This window comes from Haliotis rubra, unplaced genomic scaffold (assembly GCF_003918875.1).
Source record: "Haliotis rubra isolate DU_JTF1 unplaced genomic scaffold, ASM391887v1 Scf27, whole genome shotgun sequence".
NCBI classification, from domain to species: Eukaryota; Metazoa; Mollusca; class Gastropoda; order Lepetellida; family Haliotidae; genus Haliotis; species Haliotis rubra.
Genome location: NW_025766780.1, coordinates 3,283,315 through 3,307,511, shown reverse-complemented (window position 1 = coordinate 3,307,511; position 24,197 = coordinate 3,283,315). Strand labels below are relative to the sequence as shown.

The 24,197-nt window shown below is 40.4% G+C and overlaps 1 protein-coding gene and 1 long non-coding RNA gene across 2 annotated transcripts; both read right to left on the bottom strand.

Moving 5' to 3' along the window:
* Positions 1–2,775: 2,775 nt before the first annotated feature.
* Positions 2,776–13,399, bottom strand: LOC124280596. The gene is made up of 5 exons (XR_006899721.1): positions 13,388–13,399; positions 8,915–9,040; positions 8,398–8,489; positions 3,687–3,750; positions 2,776–2,853 (listed from the first exon to the last, which is right to left on the bottom strand). It is a non-coding gene; the product is annotated as an uncharacterized LOC124280596 (long non-coding RNA).
* Positions 13,400–15,802: 2,403 nt separating this feature from the next.
* LOC124280594 lies at positions 15,803–23,244 on the bottom strand. Its single transcript, XM_046716571.1, has 4 exons — positions 23,141–23,244; positions 21,329–21,387; positions 16,868–16,987; positions 15,803–16,357 (listed from the first exon to the last, which is right to left on the bottom strand). Exons 2-4 carry the CDS (start codon positions 21,381–21,383, stop codon positions 16,008–16,010), a joined length of 525 nt encoding a protein of 174 aa, XP_046572527.1. The 5' UTR covers positions 21,384–21,387; positions 23,141–23,244; the 3' UTR covers positions 15,803–16,007.
* Between the last annotated feature and the right edge of the window lie 953 nt (positions 23,245–24,197).

Below are 24,197 nucleotides of genomic sequence, written 5' to 3'. Positions count from 1 at the left end.
AGGTAAAGGGAGAGTACCATAAAAAGCATGGTAATTTCATGATCACGAAATTGTTTAAACTCTGCACATTCCATTTCACACTGCACAAACAAGTGTCAATAGCGGGTATGGCCTCCGTTAGCTCCAATGACAGCTTGGCAACGTCGTCTCATGCTTCCAACGAGGTTTTGAATGGACGCAAGATAGAGATTGTTCCATTCTTGGATCAGAACATTTTCAAGTTCCTGGAGGGTGGTTGGTTGTACAGGACGACGTGAAATCGCTACCTGAAGCATATTCCAGACATGCTCGATAGGGTTGAGGTCTGGAGAACGAGCTGGCCAGTCCATACGAACAATTGTCTCACGTTCCAGGTACTCGTCCACCACCCTAGCACGATGTGGACGTGCATTATCGTCCATGAGGATGAAGTCAGGACCAACAGCACCAGCATATGGTCTCACGTACACATCCAGGACTTCATCCCTGTAGCGCGCTCCGGTCATCGTGCCTCGCCTTAGGACATGGAGATCAGTTCGTCCAGCTCGACTGATTCCTCCCCAAATCATCAACGACCCACCACCATATCTGTCGTGTTCAGCAACATTAGCGTCCTGATATCGTTCTCCTGCCCTTCTCCACACTCGTGCACGACGATCTGTGAAGTCAACACAAAACCTCGACTCGTCTGTGAAAAGTACAGGGGCCCAATCAACAACCCTCCAATTCATGAGCCCTGGCCCAATTCAAACGATCTTGTCTGTGTCGCTGAGTAAGAGGGATGCGAATACAGGCTCTCCGGGAACGAAGACCAGCTTCATGAAGACGATTACGCACAGTTTGCGTGGAAATGTTAACTCCAGTTGCATTCAGAAGATCATTTCTAAGCGCAGTCGCCGTTGCAAACCGATGACGAAAATCTTGAAATCAAGAGAAAACGGTCATCTTGCTGCGTGGTGGACCTTTCTCTGCCGCCTCCATGTCGATGAGAAGCTGAACCATGAGCTTGATACCGGTTCCAAGCTCTGCAAACAACGCTCTGACTGACACCCAATAGCTCTGCAACGTGACGTTGTCTTGCACCATTTTCGAGCATTCCTATGCATCTGGCCAATTCTTCAACAGTCAAACGACGTCTTTGACGTTGTGGAGGCATTTTCATAGAGTAACAGTGACTTAAACGATGTCAGATGTAAAGACAATGCCCAAATTCAAATCAACGACAAGCACTCAGAAATGTGAAAAATGTGGGTACCATGCTTCACGTGCTACTCATGATCATTGCAGCATGCATTTCCCTACCTAACCTGTGTTTTGAGGCTCAAGAGGGGTCAGTCCAACATTGTGATGAAATTTGCGTGTCATATCAATTCATATATTGATTTTATAATGTAAGAACTATATGATCCTTATCAAACTTTGAGTAGTATATATGACCGCATTTTCGCAGATTGAAGAATATGTGTTCATTCTGATTTTAGGTGTGAGATAAGTTGTTCATAAATATATGTCCGTCCTTTGCACTCTTTCTTATCATATGTTTATGACTGCCGGGTGCATCTTATTTAGTGCTTACAAACATTCCCCAAACTGGTCCAAATGAAATCCTGATATCTTAATTCATGTGCACATATGTTCCATAAAGGGGAGCGTCAGTAAAGCTTACGACAGTGCACATATCGCTTAACACCATAGCGTGAGCTAGTAGGCTGATTTGAACGCCTATTTGTATAGTATTTAAAGGGAGGAAAGACCGAAAAATACGGTTTTGAGACATTTGATCGTGTTTGTTTGGCATATGCAAGGAACGCAACCCTTCACAGTGAATTACGTCCCTTCATACGACAAAGCCTTCAGCCTAACCGCCCTCAGTGAAGCTTGTCCACCTGTATATATTGGTATATTTATTGACCTATTCTCGTGTTAAGGCCTGATTTAGATTAGTTTTCGCCACGTTCTGCTCTCAGTCAGTCGCATAAGGAGATAGAAGGGTTGTTTGTTTCTGTATTAAGTTGATTCATTTCTAGTCACAATCTAAATAACTGCTTGATTTTTTCACTTTTCTCTGTTGGAAGTATTATTGTATGGGTTATAGTTCATTTAAACATAATGAAATATATCTTCAACTTACTTCTCTCTTACAGGCACAGCTATGTATGATTCACGACAAACACTGTGAGCTGTAACGGTTTTTCATGATCAACACAGATGTGTTCTGGTGATATTGACCTTGACCCTGACCTCGGCGAATCATACTGGCCCTCAAGCCACATTTCGTGGGGTCTTAAAATTTTCCAGTCCCGTCATGAGATTCGAACCCCGCACCTGCCGAAGTTCGACAGCTTTTCCACATGACTAAAGAGGTTAACCTCTCAGCAGTATGACATGGTAAGGATGTCAGGTGTCATCAGACGGCACGTCCAGGGCTGTAACGTAGGGCTCTAGGACATACCCAACATTAAATGAACCTAGTCAGTCCCGCATCGGACGCCTTCATAAAACATGTCATCGCTTCATGTATATTTAAATGCACGTTTTGGTATTTTGAGATGATATAGGGGAAATATTTTGGGATATCTTGGTCGTCTGTCGTTGGTGAATTCGATTTGTTGTCGACCCTCTAGTGCGGTATGTAATGCAGTCGGTAACTGTGTTCATCATGGTATAAAAGGTCGTCATTTCAGTTAGAGGACAGTTCTATGCGTGACGATACATGCACGTATTTTGTGTAACACCGGTTTAACATTCTTCAACATGTTTCTGGTGTCTACACATTACACAGCAAACAGAGACACGTTGATGTCATTACCGTTTAATCGCTCTAATATGACTTAATCGTGTAGAAAGATGAGTCTTTCTTTTCGCCATATAGGCCTGTAAAGAAAGAGAATGTAGTTTCATTAATACACCAAAATCTGCGGTGTACATACACACATAATCTGAACAGTCACTCGCACATGTATATGGTCGTATAGTTGTTTGTCAACATAATCAAAATGAGGATTCTCTATCAAGTGCTATACAGCAATGACATGTATATATACCATGAATCCCAACTATTACCCGGGTTAGAATTGATCTTCAGTAACCTATGCTTGTCGTAAGAGGCGATTAACAGGATCGGGTGGTCAGGCTCGCTAACTTGTTTGACACATGCCATCGGTTCCAACTTTGAGTAATTCGATGCTCATGCTGTTGATCACTGGATTGTCTTGTTCAGACTCGATTATTTACAGACCGCCGCCATAGCTGGAATATTGCTGAGTGCTTCGTAAAACTAAACTCACTCACCAAATATTACCATGGCGTCGATCTGGAACAGACACGTCCATCTGCACCTCTCGTATTACTATGGTATCGTGCTTGAGGATGTATTCATAAGACGAGACCAATGGGTCTCAAACCGAAGCTAGTTAGCGACTGGGTCAAGAGTATTTTCCATAATATAAATTGAATGAAATCAAGGATATATAAAATGGATTTCAGTTATAAGAATGGGTTCATGGAAGCAGACTTATCCCCCAGAGCTTAAGTGCCAGCACGACTTTAAAAACTACGAAGACATATAATGGGACCTTGTGTGTGTTGTACAACTGTTGCTTCTCAGTTTTCATGTTATATACAGAAGGTACAGTTAGGATATTTCAGTTGTAAGACAATGTAAAACTTCTATGTGTGGTCATTTAGTAAACTTAAATTATAATTACCTTGTGTACAGAATGTTTCACTTGAGGATAGCGTTAGTCTTGCTGCCATCTTCAGTCTCTGAAACTGTATGGAAGTTGCTAGAGCTGCATCATCAGCGAATTTAATAGTAAGACAGTTAATGTATTTACACGGGCAGTCATTTGTATACAGATTTGTGTGCAGATAACTGAAGAGCAAGTGCCGTTTACAGAAACAGACTGCGGCCTGTTGACCATAAAAGCTTAAATCCACATTATAATGATAATGCGTTGATGTCCAACAGTGACATGACCAGTATTTTACTCTGACACCATGCGTGTTTGCTGAATCCTGGGAGGAGAGCTTACGGTGATGCAACCCTTAAACATAAAACGCTTGTGAGTCCGGAAATAGCAAAAACAAATCATGGCAAATCAAAAAGCGGATCCTGCACACAGACAACCTGACCACCGGTTCCATTGACTTTTAAAAACATCACATGGACTAGTAGTATACACAATGGGGCTACGGGACCAGGTGCTTAAGCTAGCAGACTTTATACGCAACGGGCTGGTCGGTTTTCAACAGGAGTTTGGCGTGTTTCATTTCGGAGTCCCGGTTTGTTATATATTTGTATACATATCTACTTTTTCAATATGTACGTGACGCTTCCGGGAATCACGAGCGGCAAGTCCGTTCAACTGCTGCACGCGATCGATAGCACGTCTGGTCAGCTCGAAATCGCGCTCTGCGACATCACCTACTACCCGCGATGGACCAACATCAACGGCAGAAACAACAGGCTGTTCGTCAATAACGTCCGCAACCAAATAACAGACGGCTACGGCTACTACTACTCAACGAAGATATCTTCAAACACGTGGGAGCCGAACTCAAAATGAACGACTCGAACGGCACGGTCATGTTAGAAAACAACGGAAAAAACGACTTGAGACTCAGTCGGCGGTTGGCTAAAACGCTCGGGTTTACGTCGAACGACATACAACCGGAAACCATCGGGACCGGCACGAAATTACCCGATCTCGTTCCGTATCGCGAACTGTGCATTCATCTCGATCAGCTGAGCACGACCGACAACGTTCAAGGTGAACGACCCTCCACACTGCTGAGTTAAAACGGAAAAGTACAACGACGGCAGAACCGAATCATTTTCGTCGTGGCAGTACAAGAAATTAATCCGAGGCAACATCACGGAATTGAAAATATCGGTTTTAGACATTAGACACGATCCCGTAAGCTGCACATGCAACAATGACGGAGTCTCAAGGTCCAGGACCACGCGTTAGAAAATGCGCCAACATAGCGATCTCCGACCTCGGGGACACGCGCGGATTCGACGAACCCGGAGTCAACGGCAAACTGTACGCCTTGCAACTGAAAAACAACACTTACAAACGCGTCAAACTGCCGCCCTCTACTACCGCTGGTGGTGGTGGTAAGAACAACGACCTAGGCGATTTCGTCGATACCGAAGGAGCGGTCATCAACACGCGACATGACCTGATCTGCAACGACGAGGACGAATGGACGATAACCCCAGCGTTCCGCAGCAGGCTGTTCCACCTGGACGACGTCGAGACCACGGCCGTCTCCAGAAACACGCAGTACACTCTCATCTTCAACGACGACAACAAATGGGTATTAGTGCCATCCCAAATCGACTGGAATCTCAACATCACGCTCGACTCTCCCCACGTTTTCACGGACAACAAAGATCACTACCTGACGAAACGTAACGCTTCTCGTGGCTTACGTCCCTACGCAAAGACGCAGCGTGATCGTCAGCACGTTGAGGCAAAGAGTAGCCCACATGCTGTCGAGCAGACCCGGGACGCAAAACGTGGGATTGCACATGGTGTCGGAATTCGACAGCGTGGTAGACATCCTGGAAAATCTGCCAGCGAAATCCACGCTGTACATCCAAGTCTACCTCGGCGCGTGACGTCGTCGAAATCGTGAAAGGGATCAAACTCCGCTGGGCCAAACAACAACAATACCAAGTTTGCTCCATTTACGTGCGGGTGAACGTTAACGCCTACACCAGTGTGCAGGGAGTCACCGTGACCGTGGAAGACACAATATCGCTCACCGAAATTTTCCTACTCAACAACATACTCATGGGTTTAAAGTGCACGTCCGAGGAATTATCCGATAAACCAATTGAAAACCATTTCGTAATTTTGTATAAAACAACCGATGGACAACCATCATCCCAACGTAACGCTAGCCCATCTCGAGGACATGCGGGGAATCGATCTGCCCGGCGAGGAAAACACCTTGTACGTTCTGCACTTAAAAGATTGTCGTCGCTGTTTATTTGTGAGTCGAACTGAGACATTATATCCGTCGAAAAACATAAACGCAATGTTTCCACCAGTGATGTTAGCCGAATAACTGCAACTGCAAACCAAGAAACGAGGTGCTACGGAGTAGTTTACTGTAGGAGGCTGTACGAGGCGATGACAACTGACATGCATCGTGACGTCGGTTACCAAGGCAGTGACGTCATTACAGTGACGTCATGCAAATATTGTACTACAGTACAAAACTCTTCCGCAACCTCTTTATGAAACCGGTTTCGGTTTGAAACCAAAAACATAACAAAATTACGCTATTTTGTCAATTTAATGCATGTAAGACGTGGGTAATAAATAAAATACCACACTCGGTCTCATTACATACGAATTATACGAAACTCGTGACCTTCCTATGTTACCTGACCTCGCTTTCGCTTGGTCAGATACCATAGGAAGGACACTCGTTTCGTATAATTCGTATGTAATGAGACCGAGTGTAGTATTCTCTATATACGAGCGGGTGTCACTAGCAGACTTCAAACAGCCCGACTGGTTGATCAACATGACCCTCACCTCACCCGGCATATCTTTTAAAAACGGTGGTTACGTCTCCAAAATTACGAACAACGGGAGTTTGATGTATGTACGTGTTATAGAAAAAAATTCGATTCATGTCTCGAATATTTACGTGTACGATAATCTAAACCTTATCAGGCTCAAATACACTGATCGGACATTAACGGAAAACCAATTAAATATTATTTTATAAAAAATATATATATATAAACACACAGGATGGGACTGTACCCAGTCGTGGATGAAGTAGCGAAAACACTGGAAACCGTAAACGAGTTTCGTTTGCGACAGATATGCGAGATCAAACAACAACTAGAACGTGAACGCGATACGTGGTCGGCATTACAGAAAAAATATCACAGGGCCGTCAATTCCGTGGACAGTGTTGACAGCGCTCTGGTTTCAGTCAGCATGGGATTAGGCGTAGCAGGTATCGGGTTATTATCCACCATCGTGGGCGCACCCGTGGTGCTAGACATCGAAATAACACCCGGAGTGGTAGGGTTGATGGGAGTGACCCTTAAGTTCATATCTCGCAGACTGCAACGTAAAGCATTGAAACACGACGAAATTAGAATTCTAGCCGAAGCGAAGTTAAACACGATAGACGATCGTATTTCCACCGCGCTCACCGACTCTAAAATCTCCGAGGAAGAGTTTCGTTTGGTGCTATCAGAAATCGCAAAATATCACAGAATATGAAACAAGAGATTCGGACCAAGTCTCGTAAAAACGCCGTCATTTGCGAAGACGAGAAAACAAATTTCATTGAACTAAGGGAAGCAACAGGCCTGACAAGCCTTCATTACGAAAACCAAACAAATCATAGAAGGAGATTCACAATAAACTGTTTCGCGGACATCAACATAACGTAGCCAGCCGGCCAGCCAGCCAGCTCAGCGAGCTGTAGGTTAATAGCCGAGCCGAGACACACACACTGCGACTCGCCCACAGCGCTCGCTCGGTGATACCGAGACGACGACCCGGGGAGGAACTGACGAGAGAGATGCGTTTCATTCACTTTCAGACATCTGTAGCCTCGCTAGTCAGCCGGCCGTGCATCATCATAGCCGAGTCGAAACACACACGCACACACACTTATACTCGTCCACGGCGCTCGCTCAAAGCAACCCCCGAGACGGTAGCGAGGTGATGACTGCCGTGACATGCGTTTCATTCAGCTAAAAACACCTCTCGCCTCGATATGATGTAGAGGGTAATGTGCGAGGTGACTCTCCATTCCTTAAAAATAATGGAGCCGAGGCCCCGGAGACCGAGGCGTTTCATTCAGAATAGAACGACACCTCTCTTAAATTACATTCGATTGGGAATATTTCTGTCATCAAAATTAAATGTCAAAATGACAAAATGAAGGTTTTATTTTGAAACTGGTACACATCGCTCCATTCCTGAAAAGTAATGGACCGAACAGACAATGGAATGACGTCACAAATGTAATTTAAATAACAAGTACGACAATACGTTCGATTGTTAGCCTTTCGCAAGACCGACCACATGCTCACTAAAAAGTGATTATTTCCTAAACTATTTGACCGATTTTCGTGAAATTTTTGTATGCATCTCGACAGATGGTTACGCTAAAACAAAACGGCATTGGAAACACTCTCGATGACTTCATTAGATTAATTAAGACTTAATTACGACAAAAAGTTGGACATTTTGCCTTTTCCCGACCGACCCCATGCTCTCTTAAAAGTCAATATTTCAGAAACTATTCGACCGATTTTCATCACATTTTGCATGCTCCTCAGTAGTAGTATACACAATGGGACTACGGGATTTGTAACAGGCAGTTAAAAGACCATTATTTAAATGTGTGTATTTGTGAGAAACCTACGTTTTTCATTGTCGATTACTTCACTTTCTCCCTCGTGTTCCACAAACGAACGTATGGCGTCCTCATTGTCCAGTCGTGCAGAAAGACTGTGCCTAGAATTGATATCACATACGTAATGTACTTCTTCTTTCACCTATACTTAAATTCCGTTTCGTCTAATAGTATGTTTTGGATCCCGGTATAGGGGCTTTCCTCCCGTGACATTGTGAACAATTTGTACAAAAACCTAAAACGGACAATTGATCAATCACATGGTCCCACTGTCGCGCCTAGGCTCATGTCGACATGCCCGCGTGAGTGCGACAACGCATGTACCCTCCCTTATTTCACATATTTATTATGAGCTTAATAAGGTAGGCAAAATGTGTATAGTACTTGGCCTGATCACCCTTATATGAGCGTCAAGGCACATTGGTTGCTATATACTGTGGGTTAAATACCGAGGAAAACAGGTAATATATTTAAGAATTACAAGTTGTTCAAGGTTTCGATGGGCATTTATAACAATAACACTTACGCCTTACTCTCCTTCCTGCGGTTGCCTTCTCGGCGGAAGACGATGTTTATGAAGGAGTTCGCGAGAGGAAGAAGCACAAGCATCACTAGCATCAATTTCATGGTGTTGCGTGAAAAATGTAGAAATCTAGAAAGAAAAATGTCACATGCTATAAACGTCTTATAATAAGATGTTTTGTTTCACTCTGTATGAGATTTTGTTGTTGTAAATCTCAATTACACGATGTCATACAATACCACGTACAAGCGAGTCCGGTAATTCCGCACAGCTGCAATAGCGTACTTCCGTATCGAAGGTAAACATCGTCTGCTACCACATTTACGCTTGAAATGAGGACATTTCTACAAGGGACTGGCTTTTAATCACTAAAGGTAAGTAAATAACAGTACTTGACAGATAAATTGACAGTTTTATGAAAATTCGTTTTCTTCAGACTTTTAAACCTTTTTCTTCATTATTCATAATTGGATTTAATATGAAACATTCTTCCTTACATTGATGAAGTGATTTTTGAAAATAATCTGGCCCTAATACGCTTCCATACTTCGGATCTCCAGCTGGATGTCATGGGCATCAGTTGCTGCGCAGAATTACCGGACAGCAAGCTATGTCGTCAGAACGCCGGTAAGGTCAACCGTACGGCATAATACAACGTTAGAATCTTATAGTCGTCAATAAAACTTTTATTTCTAGCTACACATGATGCATACCAACATGTTTAGTCACATAAACTACAAAAAATAAGAGACGTTAGTTGCCGTGTGGCGATCGATGTGCTTATGTGCGCGGAATTACCGGACAGCATCATTGTAGAGCAATGACGGCATTCATTGTGCAATGTTCTAACATCATCATATTTGGCTAAGAAAAGTATCAGTGCAACCATTTCTATTAAATATAATATAATATATAAATGTTTGAGTCGACAGATGAGGTATGGCCACAGGTATACTACTAAAGCGGGGTGAAACAATAGAGCATCTTTTCGTTAAGTTTCTGGTCTATCTGTTCCGCTGCGTGTCAGTTAATCTATTTCCAGCAGTAGAATACAAACAGCGAAATCCAATTCAAACTTGTTCTGGTTTTTATTTCAAGGATAAGCACACGACGTTTCCATGTACAACTGAAATATGTCTTGAAATCGAAATCTGATATTATCTTCCATGGTTTGTTTGCATTTTAACGCCGAAGTTCGGAAATATTTGAGCTATATGACGGCTGTCAATAAATTATGGAATGTGAACCAAACAGTCCAGTGATTAACATCATGAGCATCGACCTACACTACTGGGAAAGGATGACATGCGTCAACCAAGTCAGCGAGCTTGACCACCCGATCCTGTCGCTTCTTACGACAAACATGGGTGTCTGAAGACCAGTTGTAACCGGGAACTTTACGGGGGCGCTTCCAAGATGAGCAACAGTGGTACGTTGACCCATGAATCACAGCGCGTTGCGTACGAAGGGGGAACGCTGGAGGTATCAGTGGGCTAAATACGTCCACCACACTGAAGGCCCTGGTTCGATCCCCGGTGGAGGCACCGAGGTGGGCACATTTGCGTAGTATCATTGGACAAGATACGTAGATCCACATTGTCTCAGTTCACCAAGCTGTAAAATGGGTACCCGTGAGGATGTGCTGGCAATGTGAGTGTTTAGTCCATTGCGCCTAACATACAGCATGTCTGTATGATCTAAAGGGAGTTGAAAAGGTATAGGATAGTACGATAGTGTCCTATGACCGGGGATAGTAATGTACGTAGCGCCGTGAGCAGGCAATGTGTCTGGATATGAGCTCCATATAAGCGGATAATTACAATTACATACAACTAACACTCAAAATCACATGGAATAATTTTCAGACGTGACACAATCCGTAATCCCTGTTGCTCGTTTGATAGTTTCAAAATCACAAAAATAATTGAAGTCATGATGCTCAAGAAAAACATGTTTTGGGATACTAATGTTTCCCATACAGTACACTTGGATGTGTTTTTAGCCTGGGTGAAGGGTCGCTACAATAGATATATCACTACATTTAATAGAGTTATGTGCCCCTGGTGTGTAGACAGCATGTGAGACGAGGAGCAGACAAAACTTTCTATATTTTGTCTATAAAAGCTTCCTGAGGACACATCTTCATGTGAGGAACTATATAGTAGTGTATTCATTATATCTGGATCGAAAATGGTGAAATTCGATGTGTACCGAGCCCGTATCGGAACTTTCACCCAACCTGTGGGTACCCTGCAAGTGAGACTAGCGAGAGACAGTGAGTACACGCCATACACGGTCGGGACCGATGTCCAGTTCAGGCTTTTGATTTGTGCTTTATTGTTCACACTACACCTACAAGCTTCGTTCTGTATTTTGCACCTCCATGAAAAAACGAATTTTGAGCATTATATACCAAAAGAAAATATATTTCTTTGTGTATCATGTGACGTCACAAGCTTCGTATGTCAGACAGTGATTGGCTGCCATGCACTGAATGCACGGGTCTCATGCTTTCTCGCAGGCGATGTGTCACCAGCCAGGGTTATCACTCAGATACTCATGTGTTCGAATGATATCGAAACTAACCCGGTCCACTGACTCTGGAAGAGGTTAAAGATGTTTTAATGAACTACGCGAGGTAAAATCAGAAATCTCTTCACTAAAATCCGAAATGCAATCTATAAACTCGACATGTGGACAACTTGAAAACGCAGTCAAGGAAATACGGTCTGATATCAACAATATGAAGCAAAATCAGGATTTGATATATTCGGACATCGATGCTGTGAATGATAGGGTAGACGAAATGAGCGAAAAATTATCAAAGTTTGATGAAGAGTTGGATAGACTTGAATCGATCAGTCGTCGTGATAATGTTATTATTTACGGTATCCCCGAATCAGAAGGTGAGAAATCTATGGCCTGTAAACAAACCGTGTTGTCAATTTTCAACGAACATGTGACGTTTAAGACCTGGCAGTCCACCGACGTCATACGTGCCCACCCTCTTGGCGCCCGACGCGTTAACGATACAAAACCACGCCCTGTGATCGCCAAGTTGCAGGTTTCGGATGACAAGGTAAGAGCGCTTAAAGCACGTAACGATCTTAAAGAAGCTGGATATGGGATCTCGAGCGACATAACTACGCGGCAACGCCGACAACTACAGGAACTGAAAGGAACCGGAAAGTACGGATTCTTCAAGAACGGCCAACTGGTGACCAAGCAACGCACGGATAAGGACGCACCTGCACAACGTGGAACAGCAAGAACCGTGGCAAGCATTAGACGCGAGAGACGTGAACGTGAAACGTCCAGTTAGGACACTGGCCGATCAACTTGTGAAAACAGTTGATTGTTACACGTACCTCGGTGTTCGTTTTTATCATACCTTCAATATGAAAAAAAGTGTTTATGATCTCTCCCTACGTGCTAAGAAAGCTCTTTTCCAGTTAATACCGGTTATTTACAAGACTGGCATGTTAACACCAGGTCTATTTTTCAAACTTTTTGATGCCCAAATACAACCAATTTTATTATATGGTTCAGAAATATGGGGATTTCAACGTTTCGATTGTTTAGAAAAAATACATTTATTAGCATGTAAAAGATTTTTGGGAGTTGGATCGTCAACACCAAATATTATGGTGTATGGGGAGTGCGGGAGATACCCACTTTACATAAATTCACAGATAAGATGTTTAAAATACTGGTTTAAAATTCTTAAAATGCCTAACCATCGTATTCCAAAACTGCCCTATAATATGTTGGTTCATTTAGATAGTATTGGCAAAGTAACGTGGGCTTCAAGTTTAAGATATTTATTATTTTCTCATGGTTATGGGTATGTCTGGTTAAACCAAACTGTTGGTCATATCGATGTTTTTATTAATGATTTTCGCAATCGAGCTATTAATATGTATCACCAGGAATGGCAATCACGTTTGAATAATAGCACACGCTATGATTGTTATAGGACATTTAAAACTTTACTACAACCAGAAAAATATTTATCTGTACTTAGATGCAACGATTTAAGGTATACATTTATAAAATTCAGACTAGGTTTGCTAAATTTAATGGTAAATGAAGGAAGAAAAATGTCCATCGAGAGGAATCAAAGAATCTGTCCATTATGTAAAGAAGCAGTAGAAAACGAAATTCACTTCACCTTTATCTGTAAATCTTATGCTGACATTAGAAAGAAATATATACCGGAGTATTACATGTCAAAACCCCCCGATGTAGCTTTTAAATCACTATTATGTTCTTGCAATGAACAAAATATTAGAAATCTGTCATTGTTTATAAAACACTCCAGTAAGTTAAGAGATCAATTGTTGAAACATTAGTTACAACTTACTTGTAAAAAATATTTTTGTATAACTCTGTAAACTGTATATGGGCCGGAGGCCTTGAATACAATAAAATTCTTGTCTTGTCTTGTCTACTCGTTGACTAAAACATTATACTCACAGAGTGTCCACTTCAAGTCTCCGCTGTATGACAACGTATTGAGGGTTACTCCCCTTTATAGAGCCAGGATTGCCTACCTTCTCACCTCAGGGGCGTGGACGCCTGATCGACGTGACAGAGATGTGATGATGAGATACGTCCAATACTGATATGACAGGAACGTCTCTCACACATGGAGCGTGTGACAGTTCCGATTGGCACGATTACAGCCCTACCTTGGTGTCTTGTGTATTTGTTCTATAGCCATTCAGTCTACATTCATTATTTCTCGTTAATAGGTACTGTACATTGTTTGTGGAGTGTAGAGAGAGGCAAGGAGTACAAACATTATCACTTAGTTGGCAAACCACTGATGCACTTAAACTCTGCAACAGATTGCAGCATCAGTGGTATGACATTGTGTTAGAATATTCAGGTGTAAACACACAGATGGTAGGTGAGCAGATTCGTTCGGGGATATTGGAAATTATTTGTAATATTTGTTTCTTAGAGTGACATTTTAGAAGTTGGGAAGTATAATAATCAATAAAGACAAACGTCTTTATTTCAATTTTGATTGACAAGCATGAACGATAAAGCGTTCGTAAAATATTAGGGACACTTCCTCAACATTTCATTGAACAGGAAATTCATTGATTCATTAGGTTAAACATCACTTCCATCATAACATTTCTTCGGACATTTATGTTTTAGTGGTGGTAGGTTACGTTCACATGAAGCTATGTGGTCACGGACCCACATACATAAATTCGAAGACCGCCACACACACTTCAGGAACCGGAAGCCTGTTTGGTTCGGGGATGACCTAAGATTCCTCAAGCTTTCTTTCATAGACGTGTCGATACAGAGACGGCGATTTGCCGTTGCTGTCGTAGTTAACGGATAACACTCAATTTTGAGATTGGCACGACTGAAACTGGTCATTTCTGTTTTGTGGTGTCCTGTTGCCGGGAGGAGTTGGTAGTAGAAACGGATGGTTTTTATTAAACACTTAATTTGTTAGCAAATGTTATAATATTTTCACGTTGTATACTTATGTTTTATGGTGTTGTATACTTATATCTTGAGTGTCCGCATGTTATGGGCGGAGATTCTTTACCAAATGGATGATGTACAGGATCTTTTCTGAAATAGCTCTGTGTAGTATATATATTCACGAGTTGAGACTAGGTTTACAATCTGTCGTGTCTTGCAAGATCCTCGCTTAGAGTCGGCAAGTAGAAATGGCGAATTTATACTCCGACATATTACATTTTGAGTAAATGATACGGATTTTCCTGACAATGCGTACCTTGAAAGAGCCTCGAAGAGGTAAGGTTCTTTTACCCAGCTCTACGTTCCCAGTTCATGGCTGTCGAAAGTAACTAAACCCCTGCAGGAGGATCTGGTGGAACTCATTGATAGGACCCAACAAAACAACAAATCTGCTGTCAGGTTTATTAAGGATATGTGGAAATGTGGACAAGACAATGCTTCAGTATCATGATGGACATCAGAAAAAACAGATAACTCGACGACCCGCAGTGGATTAGTCTCTGAGTCACTCAAAACTCATCATTACACCAAGACACTCTACAGCATGTAGGGGAAAAGACTTAGGGACATTTAAACACAAAACATAACATATTTCGTGATAAACTTCCCGTTTAATATGCTATATGCCAGTTAATGGTCCATAATTGTGTTCATTAATAAGTATGCCTAAAATGTGTGCGTATATGTGTACGTGTGTAGTTGTGTTTGCAGCCACCTATCGAACCATGTATACTACCCATCAAAAAGTTTAGACTCACTAGTGTAAATGTAGCCACTTACTTGTCCACTGTTCTAAACTAGCTTTTTGCAAAATATTCCATACTGTTTAAAGGTACTGTTTAGTTATGAACTGGTGTATTGTAAAACATATTCGTAACATTGAAAAGATTATTGTCATGAGTTCAGTAAATGATTAAAATGTGTGAAAATTGGCGAATTCTTAACAAAACTTTACACCAAAACGAATCTGTTCACATGCACGACATTTGCTCATGCCTTTCGCAATTTGAAGCATCATCCTTGTGCAATTCATCTGCATAAGGTTTTCAGTTGGTTCCCCCCAAGTTGGTGGAGAAATTCATCTTCGATGTAACCACATACATATACATAACATATAGTGAGTGCTTTAAGTGAGTCTAAACTTTTGATGGGTATATAATGTCTGGTCTATGTTAATACATATTAGCATGCAGTATTCACGAGTGGATCTTAACTGTGAAAGAAAATATGCGAAAATGTGCAGGAAAATTGAAACATAAATTCATGTTCATGTCTGTGTTTTGTGTAATGCATGCCCACTTTTAGAACACTACGTACATTCTAATTACAAAATTGCAATCGGTGTTCAGAAGGAATGTGTCTGCTAGTGTCAAATCTGTATGCTCTGAGAATGCGATTAATACTCGTGTATGACATACAAGCAATTGTGAAAAAGGTACATACGTGCAAATAATCTGTTTTCATTTAGATAGCAAAATGTACCTTCCTGTTGTTTCATATATACGACACAAAATCTATGAACGGAATTTTTTCTACATAAAGCGAGGTTTGTTATGAACGTGGCGAAAGGCGATGCACATATGATTTAGTACATCTTAATGATGGTGAATACCATGAATGCATTGATGACGATACATGGACTGTAAGAAGCAAACTTAGCAGCGAAGGACCCAGGAGATTTAAACAGGACATTTGCATCATTGGGTGTCTCCTCCACGGTGTAAGGGTTTTCGCTAAGAGTTAGGTTCCCTCCAGTGTACAGCATTATGTTACGGCCTTTCGGGATAAATGTCTTCACCCTGTTACTGGGTAGGTCGAACTTGAAGGCAAAATCTACCCGCCCAGCGTTCATATTTGCCTTCCAGCCGTTTTGGTAGTTGTTCTTAGCAATTGCCTCCTTGCCGTGGTCGGGACTCAGACCTGTGCCATACACTCCTGCAACCAAAGGTGGATCGTGATCAAGATGCCGGGACAGATCGGTGGGAGCGACCGCAACAAGGCGTAACAGAGAGTAGCCGTTAGTAACCCCTGGTACTACTGCCTTGCTGAACCTGTTAGTTAGTTTGATGTTGTGGAGCACCGCACTCAGCCTTACACCAACTATATGGCGGCGTATGTAAATAATTGAATATGGACCAGGCAATCCAGTGATCAACATCATGGGTATTGATCTACTCAATTGGGATACAATGACATGTGTCAACCAAGTCAGAAAGCCTGACCGCCCGATCCCGTTAATCGTCTCTTATGACAGGTATGAGTTGCTGAAGATCAATTCTAACCCTCAATTATTTGGAAGAAATATTAATGCTACTAATGTAATATTGTAATGTAATATTAATCTTCAATGTTTCATCGGGTAATATTCACCGATATCATACCCATGTTAAAGTTTAAATTTGTAATTTTTTAATGAAGTCAAAACCATGTAGCACAAACATTTACCTGTTCCAAAGTGTGCATATTTCGGATTAGTACTCTGTTTGATATAGCCGGTCTGTTTAATGCCGTTAACGCCGGCTTGGTTGGTGTAGTGGTAGAAGACAGCTGCATATCCGGGAGACGCTGAAAGTACAATCGTCCAGGAATAAGCGGTCACGATCAATAAAGTGTTCAGAAGATTTTATTGCACACTTATCATTTTTTAAGTTTAACAAATTTCCGGTGTTGAATTATCAACCATTTATAGTCCGTTTGGCTCAAAATCGGACCGATGAATTGCAATCTAACTCGAAAACTACTAAACATATAATACTCAATGAAACACTGATCATAATCCAAACATCAGACCAACTCTGTGATTTGCTTGCAGAATGTATGTCCTAAAAACAAAAAAAAAGTCATTTAACAAACTATCATTAAGATTTTGACACCGTTCACTATTTGTTACGAGGGAGAGGTGCAAAGAGAGGAACAGCCAGTTGGTCTGATGTTTCGATTATGATCAGTGTTTCATTGAGTATTATATGTTTAGTAGTGAATATAGCGGTTGTTACATCCTTATGATACGGCGATTACTACATCATTATGATACGGAGATTGCTACGCCATTATGATACACCGATTGTTACATTTTTATGATACGGAGTTTCTTACATCCTTATGATACGGCAATTGCTACGTCATTATGATAAACCGAATGTTACATGCTTATGATATGGAGAATGCTACGTCATTATGATACACCGATTGTTACATCCTTATGATACGCCGATTGTTACAACCTTATGATACGGCGATTACTACATCCTTATGATGCACCGATTGTTACAACCTTATGATACGGCGATTACTACATCCTTATGATACGAAGATTGCTACGCCATTATGATACCCCGATTTTACATCCTAATGATACGAGGATTGCTACGTCATTATGATACAAAGATTGTTACATCCTTATGATACGGCGATTGCTACGTCATTATGATACAAAGATTGTTACATGCTTATGATACGGAGATTGCTACGTCATTATGATACAAAGATTGTTACATCCTTATGATACGGAGATTGCTACGTCATTATGATACACCGATTGTTACATCCTTATGATACGGCGATTGCTACGTCATTATGATACAAAGATTGTTACATCCTTATGATACGGAGATTGCTACGTCATTATGATACACCGATTGTTACATCCTTATGATACGGCGATTGCTACGTCATTATGATACAAAGATTGTTTCATGCTTATGATACGGAGATTGCTACGTCATTATGATACACCGATTGTTACATCCTAATGATACGAGGATTGCTACGTCATTATGATACAAAGATTGTTACATCCTTATGATACGGCGATTGCTACGTCATTATGATACACCGATTGTTACATCTTTATGATACGGAGATTGCTACGTCATTATGATACAAAGATTGTTACATCTTTATGATACGGAGATTGCTACGTCATTATGATACAAAGATTGTTACATCCTTATGATACGGAGATTGCTACGTCATTATGATACACCGATTGTTACATCCTTATGATACGCCGATTGTTACAACCTTATGATACGGCGATTACTACATCCTTATGATGCACCGATTGTTACAACCTTATGATACGGCGATTACTACATCCTTATGATACGAAGATTGCTACGCCATTATGATACACCGATTTTTACATCCTAATGATACGAGGATTGCTACGTCATTATGATACAAAGATTGTTACATCCTTATGATACGGAGATTGCTACGTCATTATGATACAAAGATTGTTACATGCTTTTGATACGGAGATTGCTACGTCATTATGATACAAAGATTGTTACATCCTTATGATACGGAGATTGCTAAGTCATTATGATACAAGATTGTTTCATGCTTATGATACGGCGATTGCTACGTCATTATGATACAAAGATTGTTACATCCTTATGATACGGAGATTGCTACGTCATTATGATACAAAGATTGTTACATCCTTATGATACGGAGATTGCTACGTCATTATGATACACCGATTGTTACATCCTTATGATACGGCGATTGCTACGTCATTATGATACAAAGATTGTTACATCCTTATGATACGGCGATTGCTACGTCATTATGATACACCGATTGTTACATCTTTATGATACGGAGATTGCTACGTCATTATGATACAAAGATTGTTACATCCTTATGACATCCTTATGATACGGAGATTGCTACGTCATTATGATACACCGATTGTTACATCCTTATGATACGGCGATTATGTCATAAGATTGTTTACGTCATTATGATACGGATTGTTACATCCTTATGCTACGTCATTATATGATACATCTTTATGATACGGCGATTGCTACGATTGTTACATCCTTATGATACGGCATTATGATTGCTACGTCATTATGATACAAAGATTGTTACATCCTTATGATACGGAGATTGCTACGTCATTATGATACACCGATTGTTACATCCTTATGATACGGCGATCCATCCTTTATGATATTATGAGATTGCTACATCATTATGATACACCGATTGATTTACATCATTATGATACGGAGATTGTTACAAACATGTTACATCTTTATGATACGGAGATTGCTACGTCATTTATGATACAAAGATTGTTACATCCTTATGATACATCCTTATGATACGGAGATTGCTACGTCATTATGATACACCGATTGTTACGTCATCCCTTATGATACGGCGATTGCTACGTCATTATGATACAAAGATTGTTACATCCTTATGATACGGCGATTGCTACGTCATTATGATACAAAGATTGTTACATCTTATGATACGGAGATTGCTACGTCATTATGATACAAAGATTGTTACATCTTTATGATACGGAGATTGCTACGTCATTATGATACAAAGATTGTTCATTATGATATTGCTACGTCATTATGATACACCGATTTTACATCCTTATGATACGAGGATTGCTACGTCATTTATGATACGGATACGGAGATTGCTACGTCATTATGATACAAAGATTGTTACATCCTTATGATACGGAGATTGCTACGTCATTATGATACATAGATTGTTACATCTTTATGATACGGAGATTGCTACGCCATTATGATACACCGATTGTTACATCTTTATGATACGGCGATTGCTACGTCATTATGATACAAAGATTGTTTCATCCTTATGATACACCGGGGCAGATGGGGTAGCCTAGTGGTTAAAGCGTTCGCTCGTCACGCTGAAGATCCGGGTTCGATTCCCACATGGGTACAATGTGTTGAGCCCATTCCTGTTGTTCCCTAAATAGCTTCCTCTTTTTAAACATTGACCGGATTCTGAACAGGTTAACATGGATCTAGTCAGTGACACGGCGTTAGGTTACCAGCCGTCCTTCATATCCTGGTGTGTCAGCTTGATCTGTGAAGGTCCGGGATCCTTTTGAGAATAGTATGGTCTAGACAGGCATAGTGCACTGACGGGCAGTCGACTATATTTGATGAGTTTTTAGTTCCAAATGAAGAGAACGGCAGCTAAATTATCAGTTCACTTATGATATACTGTCATGAGACAAATGTAGTGTGCTCCTAGTGTCATCTTCTGACTAGGGGTGTCGCGATACGAGAATGTATCGATGCATCGATACATTTTTACTGACGATACGATACGCGATACATGCTTGCGTGTATCGATTCCTATATTAAAACTTTATCGATTCAAATTTTTATGCTATATCCATCTCCTTCAAAGTCTTGATAGTAAAATTATACGAGATCGCTCCGATAAATAGATGTAGCTAGCTTTACTTAAAAAGTAGGTTGGAAACTAACAGTTTTTGTAATTGGCTAGACTATTTTGATGGACCAATCAGCGAGCGCGTACGTTGCCGATAAGGTAATGCTATGAAAAGGCGCGAAAATTATGTATCGCGATACGTATCGTATCGTGACCTTAAAATCGTGATACGTATCGTATCGTGAGATTGGTGTATCGTGACACCCCTACTTCTGACTCTTTAGAAACAACTGACTCAACGCTTCTCTGTATCTTAGTATATTCCAAATATACTTGTGTTGAATTGGGATGAACATTGTTTCCATCACACGTCTTTTAAATGTCAAAATTTCAAACATAAATCCAACCCAGCGATTTTCTCAATTTGAGATGTACAACAATATGAACGAGAAAGGAAAGTTTAAGCGTGACTTTATTTTATCCCAAATCTGGTTTGACTTCAGTAGTTTGTGTGTACACAGAATATGTATCAGTTTGTAAGTATCCACAATCCAATAAATAATAATTTTGAAGAATTTTCTGTTGTCAAAACTTCTTTAGATGAAATAAAACCCTGTAATGTTTTGCCTTCTATACTCAACCACTTTTGCGTTTCGCAGGGTGTATTTGAATGCCTACTGGAGCAGTTCACGTCACATTGCTCATTCTGACACTCACCCGATAACAGCACAAAAACCACCAGCAGTCCAAACAGCTGCTTCTTGAAGTTCATCTTGCTTTTTTAAAAACAAAAGAAAACAAACATGTTCATATTATACATCAAGGAAAAGTATCAAACTATCAGAAATGAGTTATTATATGAGCATACCGCCTGCTAGCTGTTTTATATGACCTTATATTGAGACAGGCCATGCGCCCATATACGTTTGCGTTCAGGATATCTGTGATACATTTTTTTAAATTGCTCATCGAGTAAGATAGAGTAGGGGGAATTCCACAGTCAATTATAAATACTCTCAATGGAACACTGACCAACTGTGAACTCGGATATTCTTTTAAAAAAACAGGTTTTGTTCTCGTGACGAGAACAAACTGCATCCACGTACGCGTTGTCACGGTTTTTCAAGTACCAAGGTAATTCTGGCTACATGCCAATGTGTGTCTCCACATTACAAGGACGTGAGAGAACATGACGTATTGCAGTGGTTACAAAGTTACTGGATTTCATCCCAACTACGATTTTGCTGGAGATTCTTTCTTATGATGTGACAAAGGTTCCAACGGTAACTGTTTAGGCGTTTAAAGTACAATTTGGACACACTGAAGCAGTGCAGTTGATGCGACTTTTCGCTGTAGATGCTAACACCGTTATTAAAGGTCACATGCAACCAAAAAAAAACAAATATAATTAAAACACAATTATCACCTATTCATGACATATAATATACATTGCTGAAACTTATAAGCGTACAATCGCACATCAAAAGTGCAATATTTTGTACTTGGGTTTACTTCCCTCGAAACGAAGCACCCGGGATACCTAACCCAGTCAGAGCGGGTTGGTGTGCACTTAAGTGTAACGAAGACTTTCATTGCCTGGGTCATTTGCCGATACACTTTTACTTTTACTGAAAATGACTTGAAATGGTTGCAATGTAGTATTATTCACAATATCCTCGGAATTATTATTATTATTATAAGAGAATTATTATTATTACTTTATGAAATTGGATATACACCTTCACCAATATGTCCGTTTTGTGAAACAGAAACAGAAAGTATCAACTATGCTATGGAATGCGAATCTGTCCTTAAATTATGGAAAGAAATAGAATCATTGTTGAATTCAGCACAGTTACAATTTGAACTTACAAATAAAATCATTATATTGGGAATGAAAGGGGGAAAAAAATAACCCGATTTATGAAATCATTTTAGTAGTTAAACAGTATATCTATAGATACAGCATAAATGGTTTCAGACCAAAGTTAGAATATTTAAAAAATGAAATTGTCCGTTACTATGATATGTCAAGATATGGTATCCTTCAACCGGAACTGGGCAAATGTTTGTTCAATATTGGTCAACTTTACATTTATTATTTGGAAAGTAATTCTGACTATATGGAAAAACAAATTGTCTCGATAAAGGGCAAACTACATTGTACTGTATAAGCCATTTTGTGTGTAGTTCGTCATGGTTTTGTACTTAACGCGTAAAATTGTAACCACCCCGCCACCCTATGTATTCTTAACTGTATATCTGTACCTCAAGGCCTGAGCGTAGTAAAAGTTCTGTTCTGTCGAAAGATTATTTTACAGAGCACTATATTGAGTTTGAAGAACATAATGAGTCAAAGGCCATCGGAATGATTTTCAATAATTCTACGTTTACTAGTATAATGTGAATATCTTTACTGTCAGAATACCCCAAAGTTTAAACTTTTCTTTCAAATAGAGATCCTACACAAACCCTGACATGAAATCTGAAACGCAGATGAAGGAATCATCGGAAAGAAATCATACTCACAACGACTTGGTGGTTCGAGGTGTAATGACAAGCTGAATCCTGTGAAATATGTCCGGCTAACTCTCATGATAGTTCCCTTCCTGTTTGGGATCATGTTGGTTCTGTAAATAGTTGCGATGTTTGTACATACAATTCTTGGGGAATAAACACTAGACGCGGGGGCGTATGAATGTGGTTATGAGTGTTCTAGGGGCGTCCAGAAAGTGACATAAGTAATGCAGGCCGGGTGTTTTAGTAACCTCTAGTGATACATATGTACAAAGTAACCTGTAGTGATATAGGTGTACAGAGTAACATGTAGTGATCTACATGTACAGAGTAACCTGTAGTGATCTACATGTACAGACTAACCTGTGATATACATTAGTCTTTCATACAGACCCTGAAGCAAATATATCCAAGAAATCCCACTCAAGTCTAGAAAATGTGGCAAGTCTGAAAAAACTCTTAGGGCTCCTTTTTATAAGATTTTGTTTTTTGTTCACAATGAGCCCTTTTTCTGTAAAATATGTTCATCTCAGAGACTAGTTGCTAGTCAATGATATACATGTATAGAGTAACCTGTAGTGATATACATGTACAGGGTAACCTGTAGTGATATACATGTACAGAGTAACCTGTAGTGATATACATGTACAGAGTAACCTGTAGTGATATACATGTACAGGGTAACCTGTAGTGATATACATGTACAGAGTAACCTGTAGTGATATACATGTACAGGGTAACCTGTAGTGATATACATGTACAGAGTAACCTGTAGTGATATACATGTACAGAGTAACCTTCAATTTGTAGCGATGAGGTTGATTTCATAATGCTCAGTTTACTGTTGCTTGTAACACGTGTCAACGTAAGGACGATAAATATATTTCATAAACGTTTGCATTGTCTTTCCTTCAAATATTTCAACTTGATCTGCTATAATCTATTTGAACTGTATAAAGGGGGTGTCTCAACGTGTCAGAGACTTTTGTGCAAGTCCTTATCAGACGACGTAACACACCATGTCATCTAGAACGCACAGTTCCCGGGAAAGACTCATGTTTTTACGAGT